General features: G+C 65.1%; 2 protein-coding genes and 2 long non-coding RNA genes across 8 annotated transcripts in view; 2 read left to right on the top strand and 2 right to left on the bottom strand.

Annotated features, from left to right (window-relative positions):
- Positions 1-937: 937 nt before the first annotated feature.
- On the bottom strand, positions 938-13,298 carry TEX22 (testis expressed 22). The gene is made up of 4 exons (XM_059183360.1): positions 12,709-13,298; positions 3,617-3,745; positions 3,371-3,534; positions 938-1,499 (listed from the first exon to the last, which is right to left on the bottom strand). The coding sequence occupies exons 1-4, from the start codon at positions 12,844-12,846 to the stop codon at positions 1,469-1,471; spliced, it is 462 nt and encodes a 153-aa protein (XP_059039343.1). The 5' UTR covers positions 12,847-13,298; the 3' UTR covers positions 938-1,468.
- A 186-nt stretch (positions 13,299-13,484) lies between these two features.
- On the top strand, positions 13,485-14,381 carry LOC131837080 (uncharacterized). The gene is made up of 3 exons (XR_009355952.1): positions 13,485-13,744; positions 13,846-13,978; positions 14,252-14,381. It is a non-coding gene; the product is annotated as an uncharacterized LOC131837080 (long non-coding RNA).
- Positions 14,382-16,490, top strand: LOC131837079 (uncharacterized). Its single transcript, XR_009355951.1, has 2 exons — positions 14,382-15,729; positions 15,948-16,490. It is a non-coding gene; the product is annotated as an uncharacterized LOC131837079 (long non-coding RNA).
- PACS2 (phosphofurin acidic cluster sorting protein 2) overlaps positions 15,464-22,573 on the bottom strand; it is a 53,323-nt gene continuing 46,213 nt past the window's right edge. For 2 of the 5 annotated variants that reach the window (XM_059183345.1, XM_059183344.1), the window contains exons 19-25: positions 22,531-22,563; positions 19,438-19,480; positions 18,231-18,273; positions 17,966-18,101; positions 17,073-17,299; positions 16,732-16,845; positions 15,464-16,142 (exon numbers count right to left, since the gene is read on the bottom strand). In XM_059183345.1, the coding sequence (XP_059039328.1) occupies positions 16,024-16,142; positions 16,732-16,845; positions 17,073-17,299; positions 17,966-18,101; positions 18,231-18,273; positions 19,438-19,480; positions 22,531-22,563 (715 nt within the window). In that variant the 3' untranslated portion in view covers positions 15,464-16,023. Of the gene's footprint in view, positions 16,143-16,731; positions 16,846-17,072; positions 17,300-17,965; positions 18,102-18,230; positions 18,274-19,437; positions 19,481-22,530; positions 22,564-22,573 lie in introns of those variants that run through there. The other 3 variants (XM_059183347.1, XM_059183346.1, XM_059183348.1) reach the window with 2 other exon arrangements.

Here is a 22,573-nt window from a genome sequence, read left to right as displayed (position 1 = left end):
GCGAAGACTGAGCGGCCACATGGGGCTGGGCCTGTGGGGTCCGGGGTCGGGGGGTGAGGGGCGTGGGTGCAGGCCTGAGGCCCGCGCCAGCCCTAGCGAGCGGAATGACGGTCTGACGGTTGCAGTGGGCGGGGGCGGGGAGCCCAGCACCAGCTCCTCTGCGCCGTGTGCTGTGTGAGGGGAGCGCGCTGCCAAAGCCACGTGATGCTGTCTCTTGATTTTTGCAATTTCTAAAAATAATCTTAGGAGAAGCTTTTAAATTTGGGGGGAAGATGCATTCATTAATTCAGCAATCCTGTTTTCCCTTAAAATTAAAACTCAGGTTTGCAGGGAGGGGCTCTGTGCTTACTATCTATTTCCACACACTCTCTCCTCGCTGCCTGGGTCTCTGGAGGTTCCTGGGTAGCCTTCGCAGTGCGTCCGCAGCCTGATCTTGGTGCGATTGTGGGTGAGATTTTTAAAACTTTACCGTTGCATAGTGAGCGGGTTCTCGCAGAGCTCACGAGGTCCTTCTTTTCAGCAGGGGCGGTGCTGGCCCTCGGGAGGACACAAACCACCCCCCCAGCGCACCCCTGCTTTCCTCCTCGGGGTGTCCACGGCCACCTGTGCTGCCTGCTCCGAGCTGACCTCCCTCGTGAGCACAGACGATGGGCGCAAGGGCCTCACGCGGCCAGCGGGGCAAGCCTGCCGGTGGGACACTGTCCCCCTTGCCGCCAGAGCACTCCAATGCCCCCGGCTGGGATGTCCCCAAAGGGCTTCCCTCCTCAGGGGTATCGCCACCTGGCCCCCCACATGGGGAGGTCTCTGTGGTCCGGCGGGGGGCGGGGTGTTGTTCCTCCTGGAGCATGAGGACACCCACCCGGCTGGAAGGGCTCGGGCAGTGAAGAAGGGACACTGGGGCAGGGGCAGCGCCTGGGGGAACCGTCGGTAAAACAACTTTTTTCTTTAAGGTTTGATTTATTTATTTGACAGAGACACAGCGAGAGAGGGAGCACAAGCAGGGGGAGCGGGAGCGGGAGACGCAGGCAGGACCTGGGATCATGCCCTGAACCAAAGGCAGACGCCCGACGACGGACCCCCAGGTGCCCTGAAGCATCTCACGCTTGGTTTCAGCTCAGGTCACAAACTCGGGGTTGTGGGGCGCCCTGTGCTCAGCGGGGGCCTGGCTTGGGATTCTCCCCGCTCCCTCCGCCCCTCCCCCAACTTGCACTCAAAATAAATGCAATCTTAAAAAATAAAAACAAAGGAGGGACGTAGGTGTGGGTGGCCCAGGAGACGTCCCTGCAGCTGCTGCTGGCCTGAGACTGACTCCGCTCATCCTGCTGACCCCCGCTCTGCTGCTGGGGGACCCTCTTCTGTCCCAGGGGCTCCGCGTAGGTGCTGTTCCCGGTTGGGGCTGACTGTCCTGGTTTTTGGAGGCAGCCCCATGTTCTGTGGGATGGGGCGCAGCACCCCCAGTTCTAGCCAGTCAGTGCTGGGCCCCGTGGAAGGCACGGCACCTGCAAAAAGATGTCCACATCTTCACCCCAAAGCTGAGAATGTGCCCGTGGGGCCCGGGACGGCCCAGCCATGACGGTGGAGCAGCAGCCCGCAGCACCAGGGGCCGACAGAAGAGGCAGAGGCCCCAGAGAAGACGGGGTATGGGGCCCACAGGGGCCACGCAGCCGCCCTTGAAGGCGGAGGAAGCGGCCTCGCGCCAAGGCTGGCAGGCAGCTTCCAGAAGCTGGAAAAGGCCAGGAACGGGTTCTCCGGAAGGACGGGCAGCTGTGCGCACAGCCTGAGCCTAGGCTGGTGAGGCCCATTTGGGACCTCTGGGGAGCCCCAGCCAGGGAACATGAGAACAGGACGTCTGCTGGGGCAGCAGTAGAAAGCAGAGCTCTGGGTGGCAGCAAATCCATCCCCCGGTGGTAGGTGACCCCTGTGCTGGGCACCACACTCTACTGGGCGGGGCCACTGGGAGGGTCCTGAGGCCTTGGTAACCATGGTAACCACGCAGGAGGCAGCTGAGGACGCTGCCTGCCTGGCCAGGGTCTTGCCCCCCACAAGGCCCCTCTGCCCTGCTGCAGGGGTGGGAGTGCCGGGCCCCGGGCAGCAGGCTCCCGGCCCAGCAGAGGTGCCGAGACCACGTGGAAGGCAGAGGGGGTCCGTCGCGGCATCCTGGACTCCCCACCATCTGACTGCAGCCTCGTGACCAGCCCCAAGCCAGACCAGAACTGGTAGGTCAGCCCGATGACCCTCCGGGTCCCCGCTCTGTGACAAAGAACTCCAAAGCCCTTGTCACCTCTACCTGACTGTTGGTACTTCAGCTCCCGTTTTACACTGGGAGCACTACTGGGTGGGGGCGGGGGGGTCCTTCCTGCCCAGCATGGAGCCTGGCCCGGGATGCCCACCCCTAGTTCATCATCAGACATCCCTATAGAGGGGAGAAGGGAGTCAACTTGTCCCCCCGGCCTCAACCTCAGCCTGCCCCTCAGGACACAGGACACGGGTTCCGGGACCCAGGGAGGCCAGTGTGTGCAGACCTATTCCTGCCCGCACCCCAGGCCTGGGGTTCCTCACCTCATCTAGCCTGAAGTCCCCGCCACCCAGCTGTCCGCACACAGAAGCCCCGGAGAGTCGGTGGCCAAGTCCCGGGGACAGTCCCATCCCTGCTGCTGTCCTTCCACGGCCCGGAGGCCTGGGAGCCTCCATCGCCCTCCAGCTCCAGCTCCGCCAGTGCACTCCCCCACATCACCCGGGGCTCAGAAGCCTCCGCCCACCCCTCAACCCCCAAGAGCAGACGCTGGGATGGGCCCGTGCCCTCTGCCTGCCAACCACTGTGCGGAGGTGGGGAGGCGCCCCTCCTTCAGGAAGCCTCTCCGTGCTCAGCGGCCCCTGGCTTCTGCTCCCCCAGGGCTACGCGTGCCCCCTTGGACCTCCCGCAGACAGGCCCAGCACGAGACCCGGTGTCCCCCGGCTGGGTGAGCATCCAACTCCCCACCCTCCTGGAGGACCAGCAGGGAGCTGCTCATCAACTGGGCTCTGTAGGGGCCCCGTGAGCCATCACGCCCAGGCCGAGGCCTTTAGACAGCAGACAGCTCTTCTGCAAGCACCCCCCACCACCGCCCTGTCCCCCAGGCCCCTTCAGGGGGCCTCCTGGAGGCTGGGCTGGGGCAAGGCACCCCTCCCTGAGGTGGCCTCCAAGGCCTCAGGGCTGCGTGTTCTAAGGAAGGGACAGTCACGGGGTCCTCCTGGGCCTGGGTTCTCTCATCCCTGGGCTCACGAGCTCCCGCGGAAGGTGAAGAGGCCCCCGCTGCCCCCTACCCCAGGGCCCCCAGGAAAAGCGCTGGAATAGACACTGGGCTGAGTCATCTCTTAGGAGGGCAGTGACCTCGAGACCTGCGCCTCCGAGGTCGCCGTGTGCCAGAAAGGCGAGCTGCGGGCCAGGAAGGCGTGGAAGGCCTCAGCGGACTCAGAGGACCTCTGTGGGTGGGGCAGGAGCACGTCCTTGTCCACGTCCTCGGACACCAGCCGCGCCACGAGCCGCACGATGTCCTGGGGGCAACCGTGGGGTCAGGGGGCGGGTCCAGGCAGGGGCTGTGTGTCGCCGGTGCCTCCCGCCCCTCCCCCCACACACCCTGTAGTGGGGGTCAGGCCCACCGGTGCCCGGCTCCTCCCCGCCGTCCTGCGTGGCCAGCTGCCGGCGCTCGTGGATGCTGATGCTCCAGCGGCGGCTCGCGGGCCTGCTCTCGGGGGGCTCGCACACCTGCGCAGACAGGGGCGCAGTTGGCACCAGCCACTGTGCTCCCGGCTCCCGGCTCCCGCGCCCGCCGACCCTCTGCACCGCACGGAGAGCAGCCCGCCCGCGCGTCCCCAGGATCTCGCTCGGCCTGCAGCGGCTCCCGGCCCCAGCGCCGGCCACTTTTCTGCATGAGGGTCGCCCCCAGACAGGGAGGTCCTCACAGTGGCGGCCGCGGCCCTTCCCGCTGGGGCCAGGAGGTGGCAGGCAGTAGGGGTCCTCCGGGCTGGCCTGCGAGAGCCTCAGGAGAGATGGGGTGGAAGGGGCTCCTCCTCGAGCCCCCTAAGTCAAGAAAAAGCCGCAGGAACTGTGAGGACCGGCGGAGAGGTGGTCAGGGGCCAGTGTGGAGGCTCAGCACAAGGCAGGAAGCTGGCACGGTGTCTGTGACCAGGAAAGACCAGAAGCCGCAGCCCCGCAGCACCGTCTCGGCCCCCCCCTCCCCCGCAGAGCTTCCCAGGTGGGCTGTATGCGACAGACCCTCCCAGACTCTGGCCAGGCCTGGGGACGCCCCCTGCTCCCTCCCTGGGCTTGGGGCGGGTGGGACATCCGGTTACTGCTGCAGCGCCGCAGGGAGCTCAGGACAGAGGGTTGAGACAAGGGCACAGTGAAGTCCCCACTCCTCAAAGAATTAAAGCGAGAATCCCCCGGTGGCCCCGGTGGGTGTGTCGCCGCAGGAACCAGCAGGCCTCACAGAGACTCCGCACGCCCAGGTCACAGCAGCATGGCCCACAACAGACCAAAGGCTGTGGGAAAACCCAGACGGCCGTTGCTGGGTGCCTGTGTTCCCTAGAGGGGCAGGTGCCCACCGTGGAACGACTCAGTCTTCACAAGGAAGAAACGTGGCTGAGCCCTGAGGACACTACGCCGAGTGACACGGGCAGGTCACCGGAGGAGAAACCCTGTGTGATTCCACTCTGGGTGTCCCCAGAGGAGTCAGACCCACAGCGACGGGAAGCAGATGGGGCGACGGGGCTGGGGAGCTGTCCCCCGCCCCCCGCAAGCAGACGGGGGGAGCATCAGAGCCGAGGAGCGCAAGTCCTAAGATCGGGTTCTGACAACGTGGACATACTCAGTGCCGCTAAGCCATACACTTAAAAATAAGAAGCAAACCCCTCAAAGTGGACATTAGGGCCCAGAGACCCCCACGGAAGGGGACGTGAGGGCACACAGAGACCTGGGCCAGCCACAAGCCGAGGGGAAGGCCGGAGGAGGAGGCAGTGCTGCTGGCACTTGGGTCTGGCCCTCGCAGCCTGCAGACCTTAGACAACACGTTTCTGTGGTTTAAGCGTCATCCCCACCATCAACAACCGCAAAAACAAAAAAAGTGAAGCCCCCAGCCCCTGGGAGTGCGGCGGACCACGGGAGGTTGCAGACGGGGGCGTGTGGGAGCTGCAGAGACGGACGCGGGGCACGTGCCGAGGACCTGAGGCCTCACGCAGAAACAGCAAGGGTTAGGGGCGATAGAGTAATCCATGTCCTGGAAGAGAGGGTTTTCCACGGAGAGTTTGTACCCATGAAAGCACCACGCGAGTGCGGAGGCAGCATGAGGACGTCAAGCCGCTCCACAGTCCGGAGCTCAGACATCTCTGGGGCCCCCCTTCCAAGGCCCTCCGCCAAAATGGGAGTAAACCAGCAAGGACGGCCCAGGAACTGGGGTCCCGCAGAGCGGAGGCCAGCGGGGCATTCCAGATGCCAGACCTTGGGGGGCAGCCTCCCCTGGGAGCAGAGCTGGCCTCTGGGCTCCCCAAGTGTGGCCTGGGGGGGCCCCAGAACAGGCACAGGCAGTTGTCCACAGGGCTGGGGCTCGGAGGTGGACTGAGCTGTGGGTTCAACGTGGGGCTTTGTCACCAGTGATGCAGCAGCTCTGGGTGCAGCTGGGTCCCCGAGGAGAGGGTGCATGGTGAGGACAGGCCCCGAATCCCAGAATCCCAGTTTGTGGTGGGAATGGCCACGAGAGCTGGAAGCTGTGGGCACCAGGCTCTGCCCCTTGCGACCCCGAAGAGCTAGGGCAGGGCTGTTGTCCTAAGTTACACAAGCACATGTGTTAAAAAAATAGCCCAAATTTTGGGGGCGCCTGGGGGGCTCAGTGGGTTAAAGCCTCTGCCTTCGGCTCGGGTCATGATCTCAGGGTCCTGGGATTGAGCCCCGCATCGGGCTCTCTGCTCAGCAAGGAGCCTGCTTCCCCCTCTCTCTCTGCCTCTTTGCCTACTTGTGATTTCTGTCAAATAAATAAATCTTAAAAAAAAAAAAAATAGCCCAAATTTTTACAAACAGAGTCTGAAGTGGTGGGGCAGTGGGGCAGTGGGATCCGACAGACACATGCACGCACCGCCGGCCGCAGGAAACTGTGCGGGCCCCAGAGGGAAGGAACATGGCACACGTCCGACGCACTTTAGGCCGCCAATGAACAGAGATGCCAGCACAGGACTCGTCCGGGTCGCACTGGGCGGCCACAAGACAACGCAATTAAAAATTAACAGCAGAACCATATTGGGGCAGACCTTCCAAAGCAGCCCTGATCCGCCCCGAGTGAAAGGGGAAGTGAGGCCGCAAGCCGCCTGCCGCAGACACGAGCCAGGGTGCAGGGCTGCCGCCGTCCCGTGAAGACAGGACCCCAAATGCTGGGAAGGGAGGAAAAAGCCCCAGGATGGGGAAAGCAAGCGATTCAAGCTACGGGGAAGAGAACAGCACAGTGACTTCGCCAAACGTTAGAGGCCGGACGAGGAAAGATTAATGAGGTTAAATGAGAAAAAAAAAAAAAAAAAAAGAGACGACAGATGCGGCCACAGGACCGGAGGCCTCGCGGGCTCGGCGCCACAGCCACCCCTCCTGCCGAGCAGCGCCGCTTCCTGTGAGAACGGAGCCCATTGCTCACACGCCTTCCACTCCACGCGGAAATCCGCCTTCCCAGGGCCCGAAAGCGTCTCTCCGGAGAATCCGGTTGGTCCACGTTCGAACGTTGTGCACAGAACGAGCAGTTTCTTCCAGACCGTCTGGTCAGATTTCTGTGTCTTTGCACTAACCTTTAAAGACTTGGTCCGACTTATAGGATTTCCCAGCGTGGATTTACTGTGGGGCCCCCAGTAGGAACCTTCCCACCCGCCCCCCGAGCTTCCGACGCCGCCGTTGCGTTGTCCTGGCCCGACTGTGGTGTGGTTTTCACGGGACACTGCGGTGTTTGATCTGCAGAATGGGCAGCAGCCAGCCACTGCCCCGGTCCTGGGGAAGTCTGTCCCCCGCTGTCCCGTAGGCCCCAGACTCACACAGGCGCTCGTTTCCCAGCTGTTTGCCCCAGGCTGCGGCTGTCTCTCCCAACGCCATACGGGTCTGTTTTATTTTAAGATTTTACTTATTTGAGAGAGAAAGAGCGAGACAGAGAGCACAAGCAGGGGGCGAGGCAGAGGGAGAGGGGAGGCAGGTTCCCCACCGAGCAGGGAGCCCGACGCGGGCCGAGATCCCAGGACCGCAGGATCGTGACCTGAGCTGAGGGCAGAGGCTCGGTGACAGAGCCCCCAGGCGCTGGTGCCACAGTGTCAGTCGCTGGAACTTAGCACCGACAAGCCAGACCTGCTCTCGTCTTTCTAAATCGTTGCACGGTTTCTTTTCCAAGTCAATTTTCAAAACGAAAATCCTCATTCATTCAGATAACATCTTTACGGTGCAGCGACACGTGTGTGTCTTCGGGTGCTACATAAAGGAAGCCACACTCCACACACGCTGTGCTCGTGCTTCCCGCAGCACGGCCAGGCCTCCCGGGTCACCCTGCTGCCCGTGCGGGGGCCCCACCCACGCTCACTCCACACCCAAAGGCAGAGTTTGGCCCCAAAGCAGGAGCGGCGGGAGGCTGCTTGTGGGAGGTCTCGGTCCCACGGGCGCGGAACGTCCCCGCGCTTCACCCTCCGAGCCACCCGCGCGTCCTGATTTCCCCTCGTCTTAGCAGATTGCATTTTGCTGGGCAGGAAATCGCAGGACGACGGTCACGCCCCGTACGCAGATCTCTCGTCCCTCGTCTCCGACTGCTGCCGAGAGCTTAGCTTCGCGTCTGGCCCCGTGTCTCGCTGTGACGGCCCTGGGGACAGACTCCTGTCACTGGTACTCTTGGGGCCTGCTGGGCCTGTGGCTGTGGCCGCACTACCCGTGCCCGCCGGCCTCCGGTGGCAGCTGGTGAGGGGCAAGGCTGCCTGCCCGCGCCGGCACCGGCGTGCCAGCCGCGCGAGCCACTGCGGAAGCGGGCTCTCCAGCCGAGGCCAGCTCTCTGGCGGCCGCCGCTCCCGCGTCAGTCCTGTCAGCGCCCACATCCCCGACCCACGGACACTGGCACGGACGCACTTGCTGTTCTGAGCCGCGGACTCTGGGGGACCTTTGTCCGGTGCACAGGTAGTTGACACCTGGACGGCGATGTGGGCACATTCGGGGTAAGATGGCAACACTCGTGGAAAGTTCTGTTTTTTTGAAAAACTGGTATTGCCCCAAAGAAGGTACTCGGGGGAAATCGGGCAGGTTTGACGCGTGGAATCTTCCCGGGAAACGAGACGGCACGGATGTCCGCCGGCTGCTGTCGGCGCTGCCGGGCCCCAGGGCTCGTCTCGGGAGCGGATTCGCTCTTGGGGACTTTGCGGTCTCCGTTGTGAAAGGGAACGAACCCTTTCCTTCCACTGCGTTTTCTGCTCCGTTACTTCGGTGTACTGAGAAAGTACGTTTTATTTTACGTTTCATTTATTTATTTGAGAGGAAGCAAGTGAGCCAGAGAGCACAAGCGCAGGGGGAGGTAGTGGGGGGGGGGCAGGGAGCCCGACCACGGGGGCTCGACCCCAGGACCCTGGGATCAGCACCGGAGCCGAAGGCAGACGCGCAACCGACGGAGCCACCCAGGGGCCCCCAGGAACTCCCGAGGGAGGTCGCCTCCGGCCGAGCTCTTCCTGGTGGTGGTCTCAGCGGCTCCCGCGGGTTCCAGCCGGGCGACGGGTTCGCGGCAGACACCGGCCATTTCGCGTCTCCCTTTCGGGCACTTACAGCTCCACCGCCCGACTGGGGCGCAGGCTCGGCGTCCGACGGGCCCATCGTCGTGGCGACCCTGGGCGCCTGTGAGGGTCGGACCGAGGCTCCCCAGAGCAACCGTGTCACGTCCCAGACGCGTCCGTCGCGTCCTGCCTGACTCGGAATCAGTCGGCTTTCCCCGTGGTAGTTATGCCTCAATTAAAAGAATAATCAATAGGTTTTTATGCTTGTTTTAAGGAAAGATGCTGGGATTTACTACCGTTATTTTCCGGATCTGTTGAGAGTCCACGTGTCTTCCCTGCTGCGACGACAGACGACGTTATCCGTGCGTTTCCCGAGTCCTCCGTCGTTTCGCACACAACGTCCCGGACTCTCCCAGCACCGGGGCTCAACCCGCACACCTTCCTCGCGGGCGGGGAAGAGACGGAGTCCCCGCTCCCGGGGGACAGAGGCGCGGGGGCTGCGGGGTCAGGCCGGCGCTGCCTGGTTTGACCCACAGGCAGGACTTCTCGGTCTGTGCCCAGTTCCAGGCGCACGGCATTCTCTTTCCTCCCGCCCCCGCGGCACGGGTGGAGTCGGCCGAAGCCGCTCCGGGAGAGCCAGAAGCGGCTCTGGACAGTCCTCAGCGCACAGGCGGGGGGGCTCACTTCCTAACGGCCTGGAGCTGCCTGCCCTAAGTCCTTCACCGAGCCACTTTCTGGGGCCACCGGAGAGTTCCCTTTGCTGTCATCCGTGTCCCCGTTTTCGTGTGTTTTTTAAAGATTTTATTTAGTCACGTGACAGAGATCACAAGTAGGCAGAGAGGCAGGCGAGGGGCGGCAGGGAGAAGCAGATCCCGCGGAGCAGAGAACCCGACGCGGGGCTCCATCCCGGGATCCCGGGATCCCGACCTGAGCCGAAGGCAGAGGCTCAAACGACTGAGCCCCCAGGCGCCCCGTGTCTTCCCCTTTTCTCCTCCCTTTCTGTTCTCTCGTGGCTAAGTCACACCTGACTTCTACCACTCGAAGGTGGACGGCTCAGGGTCACCGAAGCACAGTCCCTATGTCCTGCAGCCGTCACCACCCCGTCTCCAGAACGTTCTCACCTTCCCGAACTGAAACTGCCCTCCCGACGCGCCACGTCCCCAGCTCCTGGCGCCCCCACTGTCCTTCCAGAGTCTGCCCACTCTAGGGACCTCATGGAAGGGGCCGTGCAGCGTCTGTCTGTCTGCGACTGGGCGGTGATTCGCACAATGTCCTGAAGGCTCATCGGAGTCATGGCGTTTGTCTGAACGAACTTCCTGCGTTAAGGCTCAGTCATGTCCTACCCGACGTACACCTCACACTCGGCGGCGACGGACCCGGGCTGCTTCCCCAACCTGCTGTGCCCAGTGCTGCCGTAAACACGGAGGTCCACCTGTGGGCCCCACGCCTTTCAATTCTGCCGGATGCGTGCCTGCGAGCGGAACGGGCTGCGGCGGGCGCACGTGGTCACTGCACGCTCATCCCTGTGGGCCTCCACTGGTTCCCACACACCCACCAGCGCTGCACAGGGGTCCACGTTCTCCACATCCTGGCCAGTTCTTTCTTCTTCTTTTTTTTTTTTAATTAACGACTGACTGATTGATTTGAGAGAAGAGGGGGAGGGGGACGCAGGCTCCCCGCGGAGCAGGGAGCCTGACCTGGGGCTCGAGCCCAGGACCCTGAGACCATGACCTGCGCCGAAGGCAGAGGCTTCACCTACCGAGTCCCCCAGACGTGCCCCTCCCTGTTTTCGAGAGAGGGGTGGTGGCGGGGTGAGTGGTGTCCCGTGGTTTTGGTTGGTATCGTCTTGGACTAGAGACGCTGAGCGCCGCTCGACATTCTCGCGGACCCCTGCTCGAACGGGAGAAAGGTCTGCTCAAGCTCTCAGCCCGTTTCCGACTCAGGCGGTCTCGTCCGGAGCTCCCTCTGTGCGTTCTGGACCCTACTCCCTCCCTAGGTGGGCCCCGTGCAACGGTTTTCCTCCCACTCCGTGGGATGACTCTTCCCTCTGTCCATGATGTCGGAAGATCTAGGTTTTAACTTGATGGACCCTAATTTATTTATTTTACATTCGCTGCTGGAGCTGTTGGGTATCATGTCCATCCAGTGTAATGAAGGTTCCCTGTTTCGTAGTTCATGTCTTTGATCATCCTGAGTTGGTTTTCTAGGTGTCATCAGGCCAGTCCAACTTCCGGGTCCGGGTGTGAGTCCCAAGCTCCCAGCACAGCGTGCGGGCGAGACGGCCCCCCACCATGGAGCATCTTGGTGCACTGATCTCTAACTCTGCCCCTGGTGTATGTTTTGCCTCCCTGAAAGGTTTTTTTGTTTTTTAAGATTTTACTTATTCATTTGAGAGAGATCACAAGCAGGCAGAGAGACCGGCAGAGAGAGGGGGAAGCAGGGTCCTCGCCGAGCAGAGAGCCCGATGCGGGACTCGATCCCAGGACCCCAAATCATGACCTGAGCCAAAGGCAGCGGCTTAACCCACTGAGCCCCCAGGTGCTCCTCTCTCAAAGTTCTGTTGGCTTTCCACATGTGGTTAAACGTGATCGTCTGCCCTCTCCTGCTCCCGGACTTGGAGGCTAGAAAGGTCACCCCTGCGCCCGGGGTTCTCCCTGGTGTTCAGGGAGAGGCACAGCTGTGACTGTCTTCCCCGTATGTGCACGGTTGCCCCACGAGACTTACTTGCAGTCCGTCTCCCCCACCTATGTGAGAGGCCATCTTGATCCTGTGCTAAGTTCTGTGGGCATTTGGGTCAATTTCCAGACTTTCTTCTCTGTCCTGATGTTCACACGTCACGTGTCAGGACTCTGGCTTCGTGGTGAGAATTCACATCTGCTACGACTGGACCTATTTTTGGTTTCTTCTATTTTACCGGTTTGGCATACCGAAAAAGACAAGACGGACATTTATCGTTTTTTAAAGTGTATCTATCTTTGGTGATCTCTACACCCAACAGGGGGCTTGAACTCACCACCCCGGTATCAAGAGTTGAGCTCTTCTCCCCAGGCGCCCCAAACATCCGGCACCTTTGTTGTGAGGACCCTCCGGGCCGGGGGTCTTCTCCTCCGGGAACTGGGCGTCTCCTCCTGTTGTCGGGCCTCCTGCTAACACTTTGGGGGCGTTTTAAAGTTTCTTTCAGGTTCGTTTGCCTACTTCCTGCCAAGTTGACTCCCGTTTTCTGATTGGCTTTTTCCCTTTTTCTTCCAGAGTCTGTTTATAACCAGGCGGGCCACTGTGCTGCTCGCAGCTGCGCGGACCCGGTTCCCGGCTGCCGGTTCCGGTCTGCTCTGCCGCACGGAACAGGCCGTCGCGTCCCCGTGGTGCTGCTGTCCCCTGCGCTCCCATCCCTCCGGTCTGGCACCGGCCACCGTGAGGAGGGGCGCACCTGCAACCCCGTCGTGCTCGGCTCGGCCGGCCGTGCTCTGTCTCTGGCTTTACCCTCCGGCGGGGCACAGCTTCCCGGCGACCCGCGTCCTCCTCCGGCGCCGGCTGTATGGAGCGCAGCTCGCAGGCTGGACAGCGACGCCGGCAGACCGGGGCCCAGTGGCCAGGGCAGCCACTGCTTCTGCCGCCCCCACGCACAGGGAGCCACACACGGCTCCGGCTCTGGCTTCGCTGCTCCTGAAGCACCCCGGGGCGGAGCCGCCGGCCCCTCTCACGGCTCCGGGGCACCGGCAGCTGCTCAGCCATCCCGCCTAAGGCAGGGCGCAGGGTGCCTCGGGCAGGCGCAGGCCCTGGGAATGCCCCGGTCACCACTGCCGGGTCCCGCGGGGCCCCCCGCCCGCCTGCGCCGCCGCCCTCCCGCCCAGGGGCAGGCGCTGCGGGGACGGCGGGGCCGCGGGAAGAGCGCGCATCCCGGGGGCCCTGCCCGAGGCCGCTCGCCCGGGCCAGCTCACCTGCAGGGCCGGTTCCCGGGGCGCAGCTTACCCAGTCCTGAGTCCGCACCCGCGGCCCTCCGCTCGGGGCGCTGGGCCGGCCCCAGGCCCTGCTCGGGCTCCGGACGGGCGAGGCCTGCCGGGGCGCCTTCCCCGCGGGGCCGTGAGCCCGGGGCTCCCGACGCTCCATCGCCGCCGGCCGCCGGGCTCCGGGCAAGGTCACCGCCGCTCCCCGGCCCGCCCCGGACACGGGGGGCCGCGTCAGGCTTCGGCCCTCCAGCCGGGCAGGCCGCAGGCCAGGGGGCGCCGCGGGCCGCCCTTTCTCTCCGCAGGGTCGCCGCGCGCTGCCCCCGCCCCGGGCCCCGGCTCCGCACCCGGCTCCGGCCCGGCCGCCGCGGACCGCACAGAGGAGCGCGACCAGCCGCAGGACGAGGGGCCCTGGCGCTCTCCCTCCTCCCGCCCCTGTGACCTCACCGCGACGCGGGCGCGCCGCACCCCGGGGCTCTGCGGGCGCGGCGAGGGCGGAGCGGGGTCCGGGGCGGGCGGAGCGGGGTCCGGGGCGGGCGCAGCGCGGGGCGAAGGGGCTGACGGCGGTCGGACGTGCGGGGCCGCGCGGCGCTAGCGGCGGGGGGCGGGGCGGGGCGGGGCGGGGCGGGGCGGGGCGGGTCCTCCCTCGGCGCGGGCGGGCGGGGGACAGGGGCGCGGCCCACCGCCACCCCCGCGGCTCTGAGGGGGCGGAGCCGAGCGCGGCGGAAGTTCCGCTGGGGCTGGCCCCGCCCCGCCGCTTCCGCTTCCGGCCCGCGCTGCGCCTGCGCTGTGGCCCGGGGGGCGGGCCTGTGTGCGCTGGGGTCCGGCGCGCGCAGAGGGGTCCCCCACAGAGGCCTCGGTTCTGCGCCTCTCGGGGTCAACGAGGCGCAGTTCGGAGCTCGGGGGTCCACGCCGGAGCCCTTGGAGGCCGGCCTGGAAGGGGGCGGGGGTCGGCACGCGAGCTCAGGCAGCTGACCCCAGAAGCGGCCCCGTCGGCCAGGGAGGGACCTGCTCCGGGACAAAGGCCGGACCCTGAGAGCGGCCTGGTCTGCCCGCTGGGGGTGAGGACACGGCGGCAAGGCCGTCCCCGCCGCTCCCCCGCCATGACCCGGACTCAGGACCCCACGCCCCGTGCTGACCGCTGCACTCTGGCTCCTCACAGATGGCTTTGGCTTCTGAGTCCGCTTCCTTGGAGGGACAAACTGCTTTTCCGTGGGTCCTCAGAAGAGCTCCGTGACGCAGGCAGGGGACACAGGACCCTCCCTGTTTAGCCACTGGGGAGACTGAGGCACGGGGTGAGCGCAGCCCAGGTCTCTGAGGGACTCAGGGTAGCTGGGACTGTGTGCGTGACCTCCTGGGCCTGGGGACCGTGTGGTGGGCGGGCCCCGTGGCACATAGAACAGGACAGACTGTAGCCAGGCTCTGTAGGCCAGGGGCATAGGTTACCCCTGCGTGTCTGAGGACGTAGCTGTGGAAGTGGACTTGGGGGGCGTGGTCCCAGCAGAGGGACCCCCCCCACACAGCCGGCGTGGACATGACTTCCCCCACTTTGGTTCCTTTCTCTCAAGTCAGCTCTGCAGGTAGAAAGTGAAGTCAGGAGTCTCACCTGTCCCTCCTTCCTGCTGAGTCACTTTTGGAAAGGAACCTTGAGGACCAGTGACCAAGGCCCGGAGGCCCAGCGGCGGGAACAGGGCAGGGAGGCTCAAGGTCCCAGTGCCTGCTTCTGAGGGTAGCTGCTGGCAGATGCCACCAGGCCACCAGAGGCTCCGGGGCACAGTGGCCTGCACCCTGACCCCATCCTTCCAAGCCAGGAGCTGTCAGGGGAGGAGTCTGGGCCCTCAGGGAAGGTCTTCTGCCTGCACGCACCCCTGAGGCAGGGCCACACACAAGACCCGTGGACCCTTGTTCCCTAACTAGCCCAGGGGCACTGACCGTGAGGCTGACACCCTGTACTGCCTTGCGGGAGGAAGTAAGTTGGGTCATAGAGAAGAAAAATGGGCCATGGCTCATCCTCCGGGAACAGACCTGTGGGTACCCTGGGCTGTTGGTGACGCCCGTCCTCACGAAGAGCGGGAATGTGCCGCAGCCTGTGCCCTGCGCTCGGCACTGTGTTCTGAGCAGAGCTGGTGTGGCCCCCTCGGGGCTACCAGGGTCCTGGGGCCACAGCTGCCAAGCATGGGAACTGGTGGGCTCTTCCCGTGCACGGCGGGCAGCAGCGGGACCCGGCTGGGCTTTTGCTGGAGGCAGGAAGGCAGGGGGCGATGCTGGTCCCCTGGGCTGGGACCCAAACAAACTTGCTCGAGGGAGCTTGGCCTGGAGAGGCTGGGGGGAGGCAGCCGAGTGGGCTGGGGCCAGCGATGGGGGCCACTGTGCTTGCGAAGTCTGGGACAGGGATGACCAGTGGAAGCACAGTGATGGCTCCAGAGTGGCCAGAGGGACCATGAGTTGGGGGCTGGGGGACTGGGATGTGGGACCGCACTGGCCGGCTCTGCCCCAGCCCCAGGGGCTGCTGGGACATCAGAAGAGCAGCATCTGTTTGGCAGCTACGTTACAACATGTATTTAAAAGCATTGAGGGCGCCTGGGTCGCTCAGTGGGTTAAGCCACTGCCTTCGGCTCAGGTCATGGTCTCAGGGTCCTGGGATCGAGTCCCGCATCGGGCTCTCTGCTCAGCGGGGAGCCTGCTTCTCCCTCTCTCTCTGCCTGCCTCTCTGCCTACTTGTGATCTCTGTCAAATAAATAAAATCTTAAAAACAAAAAAAAAACATTGAAAATATCTGCTACTGTAAAACCTCCGCGGCCCCGCGAGGCTGGAGTTTATTGGGAACCACAAGTGGGCGGTGCTGGGGCGTCTTGTGGCCGCTGGACAGCTGCCCAGCCTCTGTGTTCTGCTCAGGGCACTCCCGACGAGAGGCCGGCCTTCGGCGTCCAGGCACCCGGCTCTGTGCCTGCGCACACAGGCGCCCGCGGATCTGTGCGGCCACCCGCCTGACCCCAGCTCCCTGAGGAAGCAGAGTCCTGGCTTTCAGGAAGGACAGGACGCAAAGGTGAGGACCCTTCTTGCTGGGAGGCTCGGGAGGTCCTGAGGCCGGAACACACCTGGTGGTTCTCCAAGCTCAGCACGGCCTGCCCGCCCTCCCCCCGCCCTCCCGGCAGGTCTGGTTAATGGGCAGAGCAGTTAACGGGCTCCGGGGTGGGGCTCCTGGCGAGATTCCGGGTGGAGAGCACATTCATACTTAAGACTGTTTTTCTTTGTGTTTTTAAGGGTCTCTGTAGTAAACTGAAATGTTAGCAGAAAAGCAGCTGGGCCCTCCCGCGCCGTCCAGGGCTTCGGGGCGGGGCTAGCAGGCGGACTTGGAGTGTCCAAAGATGCAGACGGGGAAGTGCTTCACGTGGGAGGACCACTGCGCGGCCAGCTGGAAGAACTTCACGTCGCTCCACTCCACGCCGTCGATGAGGACTGTGAGGACAGGACCGCCTGACCGCCGGCCCACCGTGCCCCGGCTTCCCCCAGGGACCCCAGCTGCCCGGGAGGCACGCGCCGGCCAGTCCTCCCACCGCCATCCACAGCCCCGCAGCCCCCACAGGGCTGTGCCGGGTCAGACACCCTCCGCTTAAACCGGAAGAGCCACGGAGGAAGGCCGAGCGTTCTCGACCCCGGTGGCCATCAGACTCAGACTCATGAAGAGAAAACCGTCTGGGCTCCGTTTTCTGAATTAACAAGTTGCAGAAAATCGTCTATAACAGGTCTAAGATACAAAAAGCAATCTTAAAAGAAGGGAAAGGATTGAGAAGTTCTCTCTCAGAACTGAGAAGGCTGTTCTGTGCGCACACATGCTTCATCCAGGTGGGTCCGAAGCTGCCGGACACCCACTGGGCAGCCGGACGGTTTGCAGAGGGGACGTTCAGAAAGCCTCCCCTGCTTCACTTGTGCGCTTTAGACAGAGCCGACAGGGACTTGGGCCCAGGACCCCCTCCCGCGGGCTCCCCAGGGAGGGCAGGACCTGTGGACGAGAGACGCCCGAGTCCTGGGGCCCCCAGGTGCTCACCCCGCAGCATGTTCTGCTGGTGCTTGGCTGTGCAGATGAGGCGGCTGATGCCCTCGATGCACTGGCTCTTGGACTCCACGTCCTTGTCCTTGGTTTTCTTGGGCAGAAACATCACTAGGAGGGAAGGGCTGCAGGGCTCAGCCACAGCCCTTGGGGCCCTGCCGACCCCAGCCGCCCACGCCCCACTGGGACCCCAGCCGCCAGCCCTCCTGCCTGCCCAGGTGGCCTCTGCTTGCCGCTCGTGGCCGGGGTCAGAAGCGGCCCCCAGACCCGCGGCGACTCGGGGCCTGTCTGGCCACTCTTCCAGTTCCCCCCCCCGGCCGGGCCGCCCCCCACCTCACCCTTCTTGTTCTTCTCCTTGGTGACCACGGTCATGGACATGGTGGGCGTGGCTGCGGCCTCACCACTGCCGGGCAGCCTGCTGACCTGGAGAGACCGGAAGGTGCACTTGAGCGTGTTTTTGGTGGCGGGCGGGTCCTTCTTCTCCACTTCTCTCTTCCTGTCTGCGGGCGGGGCTGCCGTCCAGTAGTCCACCTGCAGCCCCATCAGCTCGGCGCCAAGGCCCTGGCTGCAAAAGCAGAGGGGCCTCACTTCTCTGTCCCCCCTCGGCGGCTGGCACAGGCCAAGCGAGGGGCCCACTGGTGCCTGGGCTGCCCGTCGCCAGGGGGCCGCCAGGGTTGGGGTGGGGAGCCCCAGTCCTGGAGCCTCTGGGGACACACAGAGGTCACCCCGAGCATCTGGGCTGGCCACTCGCCTGCTCTCTCCAGCCTCGAGTCTGGAGTGCCAAGGTCATCTAGCTCCATGGGAGGTGTCCCCATGGGAGCGGGGGCAGCCCTAGGACCCTGGGGCCCACGGGGGTGGGTGGGAGGGGCTGCCGACACCTCCCCCACTGGCTCCCACAGCCGTTACCCACATCCGTCTCCCGACCCCGTCTGCAGGCAGGGTCCTCCGTTCACTTAGTCTGTGTGGTTTCTATTCCTAGCGCCCCCAGGGCTGGGAAGGGGACAGGTCTCCCAAGCCAGCCAGGACCTGTGCCACCCCCACTCAAGGGGACGCCTGGCCCCCGCAAGCCTGTGTCTTCCCCAGGGCCATTGGGAGTGTCCCCTCTGGCTGAACCCTCCGCTGGCTGGTATGGTCACGGCCACCAGGGGTCCTCCGTGCTAACCGAGGGCCCGCTGCATCAGGGGCTCACTGAGGACGGAGTGGGGCGCCCACCTCGCGCGGTCACGCTTACCTGGGGGAGGACAGGCCCCCGCTCACCGACGGGGAGGAAGGCGGGGTGGGCGAGGCCTCCTTGGCCGCGGGAGACGTGGACGGTGGGGTGGATGAGAGCACACTGGAGCCCGAGGGGGCCGCGTCATCAGAGTCACCTTCGGGAAGGAGTTGGGCGGTGCTGAGCTCCCCTCTGGCTCTGTCCCCAGAGCGGCAGGAGCTGCCAGGTCTCCCACAGTAGGTGTCCCTCCCCTTTCCAGCCCCGAGGGCGGGGAGCCCGGGGTTACCTGACGTGGCTGAGGACGGTTCTACTATTCCGACTTTGACCACCTGTAAGGCAGTGGGATGCAGGCTGGCGGCCACGTGCTGAGCTGCTGCCCTCCCGCCTGGGCACGCCGAGGGCTGTCTCCCTGCGGGCGCCCTCCTGCCGTGCCCCGCCCTCTGGGGGGGCTCTGGGCTGCAGCAGGGCCCTAGTTCTTCCCGTCCTTGGAGCAGAGCTGAGCCCAGGGTGGCCTGGCTCCTCCCACTGCCGTGGCGGCCCCCTCCGAGGTCAGCCTGCCCCCCGGGGAGGGGGCATGGGGCCCACACTCTGGCCCTCCACAAACCCTGAGCCTGCAGCTGGCCTGGTGTGGGGTGAGGGACTCCTGCCCCGCTCAGGGCCTGCACCAGGCACCAAGTGGGCTGATGGGTGTGTGAGCCACGCACAATTAAACCAGTGAAGTGACTACTTCCGTCACAGTCACTTGGGTGCTTCCAGTGTCCACGGGGTTTGGTGCTGTCCCCTTCCAGTGGGTCAGAAGGTCCCCTGAGACAGGTGCCCCTGCACTAACTCCATCCCGGGCGGGCCACTAGGTGCCCTGACGGCTGGCCAGGGTCAGCGATGGCATGGACACCCTGCTCTGCCTGTGGCTCCTGCAGCGGCTGCCAGGGCTGGGGGCCTCCGGGCTCTGGAGACTTGCGCAGTGGCCCAGCCGGCAGGGAGCAGCCGTGGGAGAAAGACAACCTCCCATTCACAAGCCACGCTCCCGGCTGCGCAGGCTGGCACGGGAGGCACCCCTTCCTGTCCTGTGATTCCCGAGGGACAGAAGCACCCCTTCGCCCCATCCCTGTAGGACGGGTCCCAAGACCCTGCTGGCTCTGGCACCCAGCCCCAGCCGAGTCTGACCCAGCCCGTGTGCCCAGGACGTGCTGGGCACAGAGCCCTGGCCTCCAGGGGAGCTGTCTGCTTGCACCAAGCAGAGCTGGGAGCAGTGACCACCTCCGGGCCCGGCCCAGCCCTGCTCAACGTGGGAAACAAACACGGAGCAATGAGCTTTAAGGTGGGGGTGACGTGAGGAGTCCGTCCCTCAAACCGGCAAAGAAGGTTCTGGAACACACCGAGTTAATGCAAGCAGGCGCTACAAAAGCTTGGCAAGTGGGTCGTCCCCACGTGGGTGAAGCCACACGCAAGGGACGCCTCGGGGAAGGCCAAAGCCCCACCAGAGCAGTACTCACCCCTACGAAGGGGATGAACTTTTGAGAGGACTCTTCGTCAGGGCTGAGAACAAGAAACAGGAGCCGGTCAGTCCCCTCTCACTCTGCCAGCAGGCAGCGGCGCCCACACCCCACCCACGCCCACCCCTGCCCTCCGGCCCTGGGCTCAGCTCTCTGCAGCGGGGGACCAGAGGCCTGTGGGGAGCCGTGCGCGAGCCCAGCTTCTCCGCCCGCTAAACCTGCAGGCCTCTGTTTCCACTCGGCCCCAAGACGACCGCTTGCGGCAGGTGCCCCGGGACCCCCAGCATGCGGGGCTGACCGAAAGCCAGGCTGCAGAGTTTCTCTAGTCTTCGGCAGGCTAGGTGAAGTCTGTGCCGGCCAGAGGGATGGGGCAGGGGCGGTCCCCAGGCCTCCGGCCTCGGGCGCAGGGTGCACACGCCAAGCCCTGGGGCAGAGCACCACCCCAAGGGCAGCCTCAAGGTGACACGGAGTCTCTGGGGCCATGCTGCTGGTGGAGGCCAGCCAGCACGGTGGCCGTGAGGTTCTGTCTGGACTGGGCCCTGCCGGCCTACTCTCGGCTCCCCTGAGATCGCCGGCGGAGGACTGCGTGTCAGAGGCCCTCGGAGGGGGGCGTGGGGGACGTGGGCAGCAGCCAAGGGGACGCAAACCATGCCCGAGCTGCATGGGCCAGGCCCGGCCCGCCGCTCATCTCTGCAGATGGCCACACGGTGACCGGTCTCTGCCACAGGGCCCAGGCCGCTCGGGCACCAGGCTCTCCTGCTCCTGACCCTTGGGAGAACCTACGGGGCAGGGCCAGTGCTGGGCCTCCCGGGACCTCAGAGGAGGGAGGCGCCTGCTTGCCTGGCCTCCCCCCAGCTCTGCCTCTTCCACCCCCCGCCCCGAACATCAGAGCTGGCGTCACGGAGCAGACCTTCTGCAGGCGGCTTTGCATGGGCTCTGGGGTGCCCACCTGCTGGCTGCCATGGTTCCCCCCAGGCACAGGGCTGTTTGGGGAGAAGCCTGGGCAGCACCCCCACCCAAGGGCCCTGCTCTTGTGGGGATGGAGACAGGCAGCTGGCCAGGGTGCCCCACCAAGTGTTGGCACCTGGCAGCCAAGGCCAGTGCCAGCAGGAGGCGCTGTCCTCGCCCAGAGGCTCAGCACCCGCCTGAGGGAAGGGCGGTGGGCAGGCTGCTGGGTGCCCCCTGGACACAGGGCCCTGGCCTCTGAGCTAGCACCGCCCACACCTCCGAGGAAGTCCTGGGTACTGTCTTTGGACGAACCACCTACAGAGGAGGGCCATCCCACTGAAGACCGCCGGACGCCCAGCCGCTCTGACCCGAGGGGACAGAGCTCATCCCCGGGCAGTTCGAACCCTGTGCCAGGCCCGCTGGCACAGGCGAGCTCCTCAGGGGCCCCCACCCGCAGGGCTCCAGGACCCTCGCCACAAGCAGCACGCAGGGAGGCGGACGGGGGCTGGAGGGGCTGGGAGATGCCACCACACGGGGACGCTGCTGGGTCTGAGCCGCAAGCCGAGCCTCTGGCCATGCAGACAACATTCAGCCCGTGACGCGCCCGCGGGACAGGGGGGACACCGGCTTGCCACGAGGCCCCTGCACTCCGGACCTGTTCTGGGTGGGGCAGAGGTCAGGATTCCTCAGGCTCCCACGTGTGGCTCCGTGGTGGGGCCCCCGCACCCTGGCCCATGAGACCACACGGGGGAAGCACAGCTGTGCCTCAGCTTGTCGCTGGGGGCGTGGAGCCGGGGCGCAGAGGACGCCGTCCCTGGACGTGCCCCCGGGGAGCTCCTGGGGCTGCGCGCAGCTGGTGTGGGTCTGAGGGCAGGCCGGGAGCTGTGGGCAGTGTAGACCGTCTGCAGGCACTCTCCAGGGGCAGGAGATGGGGCCCTGAGAGCCAAGTCCACTGCCCACCGTCTCCTGGGTTTCCTAAGCCCTCTGTCCTCTGTCCAGCCAACAGAGGCCACCTCCTGACCTCCTGTTCGGGCTCTAAGGGCGGCCAACACGCTGGGCCTCCCTGGGCCCCACCCGGTGCTGGTGTCACCACTGTGGCGCGGAGGTGGGGGCAGGGACACAGGACGAGGGCCAGGGTCCCCTAAACCCGGGCTGGGAAGACAAGAGACTGGTGCCAGGCAGCAAGCAGGCTGCGGGTGTCCGCGGCATGGCCCCCCAGGGCGGTTGGAGCAGTCACAGGCACACCACGGCTGGTCTTTCTTTAGCTCACAAAGGCTCGTTTAGCAGGACCATGGAGGAACGCAGACCCTTCCTCCTAATGTGTCCAGCAAGGAGGTTGCCGGGGGCCCAGAGACCATGGGCTGGTGGGCCCAGGAGAGAAAGAACCCAAGACACAGAGTGGAACAGCGCCCTGGTGGGGGCCCGACACATAGGCCACCAGGACAGGCAAGGGGAGCCCCCAAAAAGGGCAGCTCTGGGGGCACCCTGAAGCGTGGCTCTAGAGCACAGGTTTTGAAGAAGGGAGTCATGCGGGTGAAAAGCCCTTCACTGAGCGTGGGGGTCACGGCGGCTTAGCCGCTGCCCAGCTAGGAACTGCTCTGTGCCGCTCTCCACAACCCGGGGCGCAGGGCCCATAGCCAGGCTCGGAGCGCGCCATCCGGGCAGGCCCCCCGCCTGTGGCCTGCACAGCCTCGCGCGCAGAAGCAGTCGTGGTGCGGCCCTCCCAGGGTGCTGAGCCCGAGTCGGGTCGGCAGACACGCTGGGCTGGGACGAAAGTCCACACGCAGTCCGCGTGGCATCAGCGGCCCAGCCATCTGCTTCTCCTGCAGGACATGGTGCCCAGGTCTCAGCACAGACTCCGTGGACGGGCTCCACTCGGCGCTGCTGCCAGAGGCACCCCGGGCTGCGGCGCACAGAGGACAGCCTGCCTGCCATGACGTCAGCCCACGGTGCTCTGCGCTCCTCTGAGCTGGGCGGAGACGGAGAGCCAAGTCCTGGCTCGGGGTGCCCACCCACCCGCCGCTCGGCCAGGGGGGCCCTGCCTGCCGGGTGGCAGGATATGGGACGCCCCCTGCCGGCTCTTACTGCTAAACAGCCCTAAAGACCAGCACGGGGACACGGGCGCAGACCCAGGGACAGCGGTACCTGAGGGTAAAGTCAAAGTGAAAGTTCTTTTTCCTTTTCGGAA

This window comes from Mustela lutreola, chromosome 7, assembly GCF_030435805.1.
Source record: "Mustela lutreola isolate mMusLut2 chromosome 7, mMusLut2.pri, whole genome shotgun sequence".
Lineage (NCBI taxonomy): Eukaryota > Metazoa > Chordata > Mammalia > Carnivora > Mustelidae > Mustela > Mustela lutreola.
The sequence above is the reverse complement of the archived record's forward strand: the minus strand, read 5'-3'. Positions and strand labels throughout refer to the sequence as shown.

Excerpts from the sequence above, each read along its gene's own strand:
- TEX22 (XM_059183360.1), bottom strand. The coding sequence starts at position 12,846 with ATGGAGCGTCGGGAGCCCCGGGCTCACGGCCCCGCGGGGAAGGCGCCC. Across the intron at positions 3,535-3,616 it reads GGCCTGACCCCCACTACAGG|GACATCGTGCGGCTCGTGGC; the intron begins GTGTGTGGGGGG and ends GGTTGCCCCCAG. Across the intron at positions 1,500-3,370 it reads TCGGAGGCGCAGGTCTCGAG|GTGCCGTGCCTTCCACGGGG; the intron begins GTCACTGCCCTC and ends ATCTTTTTGCAG.